Below are 10,156 nucleotides of genomic sequence, written 5' to 3'. Positions count from 1 at the left end.
TGACCACACGCTTTACTTCAGGTGTCAGACCTCCAGGAGGGAATTTCTCCACTTATTTGTGCTTAAAAAAAAAAAGAAAAAAAAGAAAAAAAGAGAAGCCCACACTTTTATTATATATAAACCAATTTGTTACAGGCCAAATTCTTGTGCTGCGAGCACTAACATGCTTTCTTTTCTTCGCCAACACCACTTTTGCCCTCAGAACAAAGCTATTTCTGGAAATCGAGCTACCATGGCCACGTGGCACCAGTGTCCCCAGGCAGCAGGGACTCACACAGGCTGTGTGTCCCACATAGCCACCATGCTGGCCATTGCCGACTGCCCCGGCAGGGCTCACCTGCGGGCAGGGCCGTTCGGGATGCGTCTCTCCTACCAGAATGCACAACCGGCACCGTGCCTCCGCTGCACATGAAGCCCTCCCTGTGCTCCACGTCACCGCTTTGCTCCTCAGCAGTAATGTTCCTCTCCCCCTTCAAGGCAAGGCTGATTGATTGCCTTTAAAAACGGGGTCCCCAACCAGAAGGATCTATGCTCTCCTCTCCCTCATTGGGGGTTCTCCAGTTTTCCATCCGTCCAAAGGAGTTTTGTCATAGTGGCTGCTACCGGCTTGGGGAAAACAGGAAAAAAAATTAAAAAGTCAGCAGTAAATGAGAAACGTCAATACTTGGGTTCTGTCCTGCCTGTGCTCAGTTTGTTTCTGAACCTGCCGCATTTTCTCCCCATGAGATTCAAGCATTTAACTTTGCAAGGGAAAATGAATGAAAATTGCAATGACAATCAAATGCATGAAAGAAAGAAACGGCAGCTTTGAAATATTCACAACCAACACAATTTTGATTAAAGAAAGAACTCTGTTTTTAATAGGTTTTTTTTTGATCATTAAAAAAGTTTAAACCTGCATAGCAATCATTTCAAAAATAATTATTTAATGTTCCATAATGAAACTGTACACGACCTAGTCTTGAGCGACAGAAGCCTGCCGGGTGGTTTGACGCAGTCCGGAGCAGCACGCCCCCGGTGCCAGGACGCCGCTCCCCTGGGTCGGGTGCTTGCTGTCGGCAGCACAGTCTGGCTCCACACGCCGGCGGCCACGTGGGCGGGGGGCACCTCGGCCCCCTCAGCAGCGCTCCTCAGAGTCGTTCAATGTCTCGGTACTTCTTCCTCAGGATGGAGACCTGGTCTTTAAAGAGGACAGGGTCGAGCCTCATCTGAGAGTGGATCAGCGGCATATAGCCAAACCAGCTGGCAAAAGTGTTCATGCAGCTCTGCCGCTGGGCGAAGTGGTCGGGGTCGGCCCAGCGTGAGGCCCGGGATGTCTGTGTGGAGAGGAGAGCAGAAATCAAGCATCGGCCATGACACAACAAAATGGCGGGAAAGGGCGGGCGCTGCGGCCAGGTGACGCCATGCTGCAGAGCAGCATCAGGGCTTGAGAGCACCTGGCTCTGTGGTGGCTGACATCTGCTCAGTGGGGGTTTCAAACCAGGGGAAGGACACCCTGCCCACAACGGAAGCTGGCGATTGCGAGCTGGCCACCCCGGCTTCCCAAACAGCGCTGAGGGCTCCACACCCAAGCTCGACCATGAGCCAGCCTGACCCGAGGCATGACACCCACAAGCAGGCCTCCCCAAGCCTGCCGGCACACTACTTCACACCTTCTTCTTCCCTCTCACTCTTTTTTTTTTTAAACCCTCAAGCCCTTTCAGAGATAGAACAAGTCCTTAAAAACCACCAGGAAAGAGGAGAAGGCCACCGCTTTCCACTGCAGGTGCACATCCTACAGCTAGCTGCTGCCCACGGCCTTCAGCCGTACAAGGAAAACACACTGCAATTATTATGGTTTCTCAGGTCAAAACCACACTTTTGCAGTCCAGATCTACAGAAATTTATACATGGATAATTTCAACCAGCTTGTAACTGAGCTCAGCAGAAGTCCTTATGTGCTTGTCATTACTCATGTGGGTAGAAATCCTGCAGAGAAAACCAGAGTGCTTCCAGGAATCCCACCAGCCGAGGCCAGTGCATAAGACAGTACCGTCTCATGGATGGAGAAAATTAACTGAAGTTCCATGTTACACCATGTTAAAACTCTGACCCGAGGAAAAGACCATGGTCTTTGCATGCATACATGCATACATGCAAAGTACTGCGGCCTGATTTTCCAAAGTTCAGGGCAGCTGTAATTCTTACGAAAGTCCATGAAACTTAGCACCTCTGGAAAAATAAGAACCTAACAGCTCTGAAGCAGTTATTATTCTCTACCTGTACCTAAATGTAAACATAATAAAACTATTATTTAAGATAAACTATGAATGCTGAGAACCTAAGTTTTGGTTTATGCCACTTCTCATCCATCTCTGTATAGCACTTACATTTCCCCTATACTTTAAAATCAAATATAAATTCAGAAACTCAAAGTGTGTTAATTAAAATGCAAAGAAACTGATAAAGTCAGGGACTTGCCAAATGAATGGGGTATCAGACTTGATCTTTGCCCAAGGCCTGTCCAGTTTAGCTCAAGTGGTAGGTTATAATGTGCATTGATTACAGACTCTTGATTATACCAAGCCACTAAAGAGCAAGCAAAAGCTTGTTGCTAGAGGATTATAGCAGACATTCTGGCCATTAACAGTGAATTTCCATATGACTATTAATCTCTGTCACAACATCGAGGTTATGTTAATTTTTTATTTGTCTTTCAAGGAATTATGAACATGGTCCATTACATTTCCCAAAGCTGCAGGAACAACTTGTCTTTAGGAGAGAGTTATAGTTCATGGCTAACTCAAGTCACCCGCACTATAAAAAGAAAAATGAATGTTCTGACTTTGCCAAACAGCCAGAGCATGGCTCTGTGGAGAGGCGAAGCTCAAATTGGAAGCACTAGGTACTTTCTGGATGGCACCTTCTTCTTCACAGAAGGTCTCCTGGGTACTCAGATGAGTTAGAATTGCTGAATGCTGCCTATATCTCAGGTGAAAGTGCAGTGGCATACAGATAAAGGAGTCTACAACTGGCATTGCCACTCATCAGTCAAAGATCCAAGTAATGCTAATAGGAGAAAATGTGAGGGGAAAATATAGGGCCCCTAGTAATCATGGTGCTGTTTGTAGTGAGGATCAATACTTGCTATTCCTCCCATCGCTTGCTCACATAGGGAAAGAGGAAAAATGCCTCTAGGTAACCATGCATCCTGTTACTAGAGGGTATATCCATTTCTGCGGTGACAGAGTGCTTACCCAGTAGCTGGAAGAGGATCTAAAGCAAGCATTGCATGACTGCTAGTGAGTGATGGTGTCACTGTGGGACAAAATGTTCCTCGTGGGAAAAAATGCTTGAATATCACAAATTACCTCTGTTGTGACAGTCCAATGTCAGTGCTTGAATCACACTATATACTTTAAAATAGCACAGGAATGGCCTGGTACATTATATTCATTAATAATAATTAAAAATAGAAAACCTTTCTAGAATTTACTTCTGCTTCTAGCATTCCATGACTAGGTCTTAGGTCTAGAATATTTAATTAGAAAACTGGAGTTTAACTGAAATTCGGTCACCACAATCATCAGTTCCATGAGTTTGGAATCACTGTGAATAATACTGTGTGAGAAAACTACGAAGAGCAGCTGTCATCCATGTTTGCCATTTCTCCTTTTCTTTCATTATAATAAGCATATTTGAAGTCCATTTACAGTTCTGCTAAACTAAAAACTGCAAATAACCTGACAGAATTGTATCACTCTGTAAGCCTAATGTAGAAGTCAAACTGTTATACTAGCAATACATCCCAAGTGCTAAAACATGCTGCGGATACATACCTGTCCCATCATGGTCTCCTTATACTGTTTTTTCTGTGTTACTTTGATTGGAGGCAATTTTGTCACGGCTGACACCAAAAAATTCATTAGAATGTCCTCACAATTGGCCAGTTGGTCCACCATATTCTTTAGGCTGGCAGGCAGGTAATGAGTGTACAGGTAGTGATAATATCTGGAAACCAACAGCAGTGTTATTAATACAAGTCACTGGGCTTTCAGGGATTACAAACTCCAGGAAATTTCTATCATCTCAGTTGAGACACAAGATTCATACTCAACTCTGGATAAACCACTTCCTTTCTTCTGTCTCATCCTCCAACAAGAAGGGAGAACAAATCAATATCTCACCGAGACAGTACATAGTGCTAATGGGGAAACAAAACACGCGTCTTTTTGTAACTGGGTTGAAAGAAATAATGCAGACCAAAGTATCAAGATAATGGAGGAGTAGGAAAGAGAGCACCACATTGCTATAATGCAATAGACAACATTGATGAATTCATCCGCCACCTCTTCTTTCAAAACTGTTCAGTTGGAGAGAACTCTATTAAACTGGCCTACTCCTGTCCTTATTGTTGAAATTACTCTCCTTTGGGCCTGTATCATCCCCTCTAGCCTGTCTTCTCCTTTGGATTAGATACTCCAGAATTTGCTGACTTTCTCCTAACATCTAGAGAGGTCTTTCATCTGCTGAAGTCCTAACAATGGAGGTTTTCTCCAACATGTTGATCTGTGAAGTGTCCACTGTACCACATTTCTAGAGTAGCCAGAAGACTGAGTGTGCAGCTGTCAGCCAACACATCCCCAGAGCTGGTCTGGAAGTAACCTCTTTTCTGCTGTGCTACAGGCCATTCAGCCGAGCAGCTTAATGAATTCGGGAACTCTTTGAAGTGTGTAATTCCTGATGTTAAAAAGAGCAGTCGGACTGCCTCAAAATACAAGTGACTTCAAAGAGACCCAACAAGCGCAATAATGATTACCAGATCCCCAGAGCTAAACCAAGAACTTAAATTATTACCCCATAAAAAGTATATCCATTTATTATCTTTCCATTTTTCCCCTCCTCTGAAGAATGCTCTTTACCACCACCACCCCCACCTCTCCACCCCCCTTTACTATTTTGTTTCATACAGGAGGAGGACAGCAGATGCTCTGGGTACTTACTTGTGGTAAATAGCAGCTCCTGTCAATACCATGGAATAGTCATTAGTCCATTTGGAGGTATACCCCCACCTCTCCTTAGTGTTGTCCCAGAAGTGACTGCGAGCAGGGTACCCTACAATCCTCTCCGGAAAACTCTGCCAAACTGTAAAGGCAAAATCCACCTGCGGACAAAGGCACAGGCCAAATGAATACTGAAATCGTTTCGACAAATGTCAACAAAACAAAATATTACCTTGCCACTAATTCGTAATTCAAAATCTTGGAACTGTTGCAAAACATTAATTCTATGTATTCATCAGTAAATTAAACTGACTGCTTGACATTTTGCCCTATAATTATGCACATTTTAATGGTTCCTATTAAAGGGAGTCTAGAGCATCACAGCATTACATTAACATTTTCAAGCTTGCCCTTTACATATCAAACCTTTACAAGTTACAGAAAGAATGGCTGTAGGTGCATGTATTTATACTTAGATGCAATAGGGAGTGGTAACAGCTATGTGGTAAACTGAACCTTTTGCACATCTTTGTGCATCTCACCTACCATTTCAGTATTGTCAACACAAAGCTTGGAAAATCAGGAGTCAAACACCTTAAATTGTAAGGGTGGCTCAGGGAGATTAAAACAGGCAATCAATGCGGAGTCCTTTTATATTTTCCACCCATTTCGAGCCTTTGAGGGCCATGCAGGTAACACTTTTAAGACTGCCTATATGACCAAGAGGGTTAAACATATAGCTTAATAAAGAGGAAGATATGATTTCCATGTTGTTAAATGGCTTTAGAAACCTGTACTTTCAAGAAAATGCTTGATACTGGATGAGCCACAAGAAGATGTCAAATGCTGCCAATAGTGGCGTTTTTATTTTATTGTCTTGCTGTAACTATTTGAATAACTCAAATCTCTGAGAAGTGAAAAGGTGACAGGACTTTGCTACCCCAGGATCCCACCAAACAAATCCTGGTGACACTAGGAAAGGGATGATTGGGGTAGCAGAAGGCTTGTCAGCACTAGATTTGAAAGGAGTTTTGTAAAAGACGCATATGGAAAAAAAATTATTACTATAAAGTTGGTTGGCAGTCCCTTCACTTCAACTTAGGTTTTGGAGCTCAAGCTAGACCAAAATTTTAAAAAGACTTAAAGACAAATCTAATAGTCCCAGTCGAACCGAAGAAAATAAGGGCTTTGTTTCTGCACTACACACCAAGTTCCCTCCGGTACCTGAGGGACCTAAAACTTTGCTCAAAAATGCTTGAAAAACCTTCCAAGAACCCAGCCAAAGTCAAGGGTGTAGAGGTTAGATAAAGAATAGCTGCTCTGAGAACAGTCACATTTTATGTGATTACTGTCAGACTTCTCTCATTTATGAGTTTTTATGAAACAGAAGAGTCACACATGTACTGGAACACAAAGCTAGGGACTGCTTATTTTCTTTCAAGTTGTTTCAAGGAATCTGAGGCCAACTAGAAAGACAATGTGCACAAACCAGTTACCGTTGTGATAGTTCTGATCTCATCCAAATCAATACCACATGAAAGAACTAAAGGGTTGGGGTTTTTTTTCCCTGTAAAGGCCTTTCCCATAAAACGTGACATCTGTTTTCTTTAGAGAAGTCTGAGAATCTCAAACTTAAATAAATAATAAAGCAACTGCACTCAGTGCCCTCACTTCTGCTTTCAAGTATCTGTCCTTGTACCAGGGAGACGCACCAAAGCAACCACCCCAAGAGAAAACTCCTGTTATTAAAAAAACCCAGTCCTCATCCTATATAATTTCCAATAGTACTACCACTCAGCTGATCAGCAGGAAAAGCCAACCAGGCTGCCAGTCTCTTAAACCTCTGTATCACTTCTGATCTGTGCTGATTTCTAATTACTTCCCACGCAAATATCCCTCTGCGCGTGTGACACAGCTCCTCTCACAAGAGCAATTATGCACCGTTTTGCTGTGAATGGAAAACCTTTACTGCGCCAGAGCTGGACAGAGTGGAGGATGCGCCTGGTGACTGCTCCTCCCAACAGGAATGTGACCATGTTTGACCGTGTTTCTAAATAGCCTTTTCTGGGCCCTGAAGCTTTACACAACGACCACCCAAGAACAGCTAGCTTCAAGGGAAGTTTCACTTCACACCTTTCATGTCAGTGTTTCAACATGCTTTTTCTTTGCATAAGCTGTATGATGGGGGAAGTAAAGCAATAGAAAGGCCCCAGTTCTTCACAGAGAGCCACCAAAGAGAGCCGCTGATCCTGGCACCCTGGCAGAGACATGTCGAAGCTGCAAGGTGGGTGCTAGCAAGAGCTGGCCAGCTGGTTCTCTCTGCAGCACAGGGGCCATGGGGCTTGTAGAGCCAATACCCACCGTGCAAAAATGCAGTATCGGCTGCAAGCTGCTCGCAGGAGGGAAGAAGCCACAAAGAAATGTGTATGTTGTCTCACACAACAACAAATATTTGCATTTCAGAAAGTTTAGGGTAAAACACAGCCAAGCCAAATGAGAAACACTATTTATTTCATATGTGTTCCAGAAGTCTGAATGACTCCGAAGTTTGGATGATGACTAAATACCAGTCAAACCAAAACAAAGCTCGAAATCCTCATGGAATCCACAGGCTGGATTGCTGTAAATAGCACCTCAGTGCAATGTCCTCCCTCAGAGGTCTCACCATGGCCCCCAGGGCAGCTGAGACAGGACGCTTCCTCCTGAGCAACAACCTGCTTAGGAACTCCAGCCCTGGGATAAATGCCTTTTACTGGTTTTGGGGATTTTGGCTGTGCAGGGCTTTGCACACAAGTGCTTTGTCAGCAGCTGTATTCTTCCTCATCTAGCAGAAGCTACCAAGGTGTAATCTTGGTATCAAACAGGTTCAATGCCAACTGCTGCTTCCATCTGTGCAGCAAAAGAAGGCTACCGCAGCTCCTTCTGGAGCAGCCTAACCACAGCACAACAAATCCACACTGGGGAGAAGAGTGGTTGCAATCTCATCCATTTAGAACAAATTCAGTGACATCTTAGAGTCTACAGCAGTGACTGGTGACTAATGTTAGGCATTTCTTCACTGACATATAAGCAGTGGTAGCATCAGTGAAAGATCCCCATCACTGACAAAAAAGCATTTTTATAAAGGTGAAGTAGGGAGAAAGCAATGGTCAGGAACATGGGGAAAAAAAAGGGAAAATAAAAGAAAATCGAGGTTTTCAAGCTATTCCCTGGCCATCATTAATAATGTATTTCCCAAATATTGCACTTTATATAAACTGTCATCATCTTCCCCTGTGGTTCTCAGGACGAGGTTCCAGAAATCAATACTCATCCCAGTTGTAAAAATTGGTTTTCTACAGTATTTTTCTTTTCTTAGCGCTATCTTGCTCTTGGCACAAACACTCCAACACCTAAACTAGCAAAGATCTCCAATTTTATGGGGCGACACAATGAGGAGAGAGCGTTCCTCGGTGAAATCCTGCATTAGTGTGGCAATGCTGTCTTTTGGAGTGACAGCAGTCCCCTGCTGCTGACACCCCTTCCTTCCCCACCTACACCCTACTGATGACATGGGGGGGGAAAAGCTACCCCAATCAGAAAAGTGAGAACAGAGTATTAAGGCTGACTGCTCTTGGCTGCCTACACCCGCCTGCAGCTATGTTACTAAAATAATAAAGAACGGAAGAACCATATGCTAATGATGAGCCAATTAACCAGGGCGAAAAGCTCCTCTGATGGCAGACAGTGGCAGGGTTGCTGAAACAAGTGCAATGCGCTAAATCTGAGGAGCGTAGCAGGAAATCTTGTAACATTTGCTCACTGGCAAAGCCGAGAGAAGAGCCTATCTATCTGCTGTGCTCAGGCTGAGCCGAGGAGCCAAGCAGACTCCCAAAATGACCGAGACCCTTACCTCAGTGGTCGAAAGCACGGTGTCCTCATCCAGGCTTAGCACTGCATCTGTCACTATGTTGTCGTAGGGTAGGAAGCGACTGCTCATAACCTGTGGGTATCCAAGGCAGGAAGGGGAGGAAAAAAAATCACTTGAAGGATTCATTTCTAACGGAAAAACTCTATTTTATTCTTCACTCTTATTTCCTCTTGTCTGAGGCACACAGCATATCTCTGCCTGATGGGAAGGACCCTTCAGCTCACAAGTGAAAGACTGTCATTTTCGTCATCCCAGCAGTCAGCCCACACCTTCTACCTGAGGAGTAATTTCTGAACAGACCTTCCTCCCTCTTTGGAGCAGGCTGCTTTCTTTTTGTGACAAACTGCAATGGTCTGTACTGAGAATCAGATGTACCTACAGCTTCTTCAGGGAGGATGTTTTCCCTGGTAGCTAGGACTGTCCCTCTGCTCTCCTACGGGGTGTGAGGATCAAAGATAATGAACGCTGAGAAGGACTTTGCAGCATTCATAAGGTTATGCAGCTGGGAAGCCAAGCAGTCCAGACGGTGTGTGAAGGACGTTACGCTATCAGGATGGTTCCCCTGTCAACTGGTACAGCTCCATCTCTGTGCATTGCTGCTGTATCCACGGGGAGCTGCTGCCAAATGGTGCAACATTCTCCATCAGAAAAGGAGAATATGCTAAAGAACATGCGTATCAGTTGAGCTTCACCTGCATCAAGAATTAGATTGGTATTGTAGCATTTTATAAAGTCACATTCTTAAGTGACACAACTATATATATATATATAAAATCCATACACAGAATAAGGTTTTAAAAACTACAGCAGGACAGTTCTCAAAGTGATAGGAAATAGATGGGAAAGCGGGATCAAAAAGATAACAGCAAGAAATGAGAATCCATATGGTTTCTTTAGCAGACTAATTAGCACCTTTTGAGAACTGATGAATAGTAACAAGGACACAACACTATTTGTTTCCCTCATTTGCTAGGAAAAATAGCCTGGCTAGTTAATAGACTTCTTTCCCAATTTGTTATGCCAAGAAAACACTACAGAAATGAGGCCCAGCAAAAGGAAATCACTGTATGGAAACAGGGACATGGAGAAGTTGTACACATCCCTCATAATGGACACGGTCAGTTCTGTGCCCCTTGCAACCTGTTGGGAAGGAAGACTTTGGAATCTATGCCTCGATTCAGAGAAAGATCTGTCCCCATCATCAGGAGCTTCACGGTGTCTATCTGGAGAGCATCCCCACATCACTACAATGGGCTTGGGCCGG

The 10,156-nt window shown here is 44.0% G+C and overlaps 1 protein-coding gene across 1 annotated transcript in view; it reads right to left on the bottom strand.

Annotated features, from left to right (window-relative positions):
• Positions 1–831: 831 nt before the first annotated feature.
• Positions 832–10,156, bottom strand: part of EXT1 (exostosin glycosyltransferase 1) — a 181,160-nt gene continuing 171,835 nt past the window's right edge. The window contains exons 8-11 of the mRNA XM_075743439.1: positions 8,875–8,964; positions 4,983–5,143; positions 3,819–3,990; positions 832–1,316 (exon numbers count right to left, since the gene is read on the bottom strand). Of these exons, the coding sequence (XP_075599554.1) occupies positions 1,131–1,316; positions 3,819–3,990; positions 4,983–5,143; positions 8,875–8,964 (609 nt within the window). The 3' untranslated portion in view covers positions 832–1,130. The remainder of the gene's footprint in view (positions 1,317–3,818; positions 3,991–4,982; positions 5,144–8,874; positions 8,965–10,156) is intronic.

This window comes from Balearica regulorum, chromosome 2 (assembly GCF_011004875.1).
Source record: "Balearica regulorum gibbericeps isolate bBalReg1 chromosome 2, bBalReg1.pri, whole genome shotgun sequence".
Classification (NCBI taxonomy): Eukaryota; Metazoa; Chordata; class Aves; order Gruiformes; family Gruidae; genus Balearica; species Balearica regulorum.
Note: the sequence above shows the minus strand (reverse complement) of the source record. Positions and strands in the feature narration are given on the sequence as shown.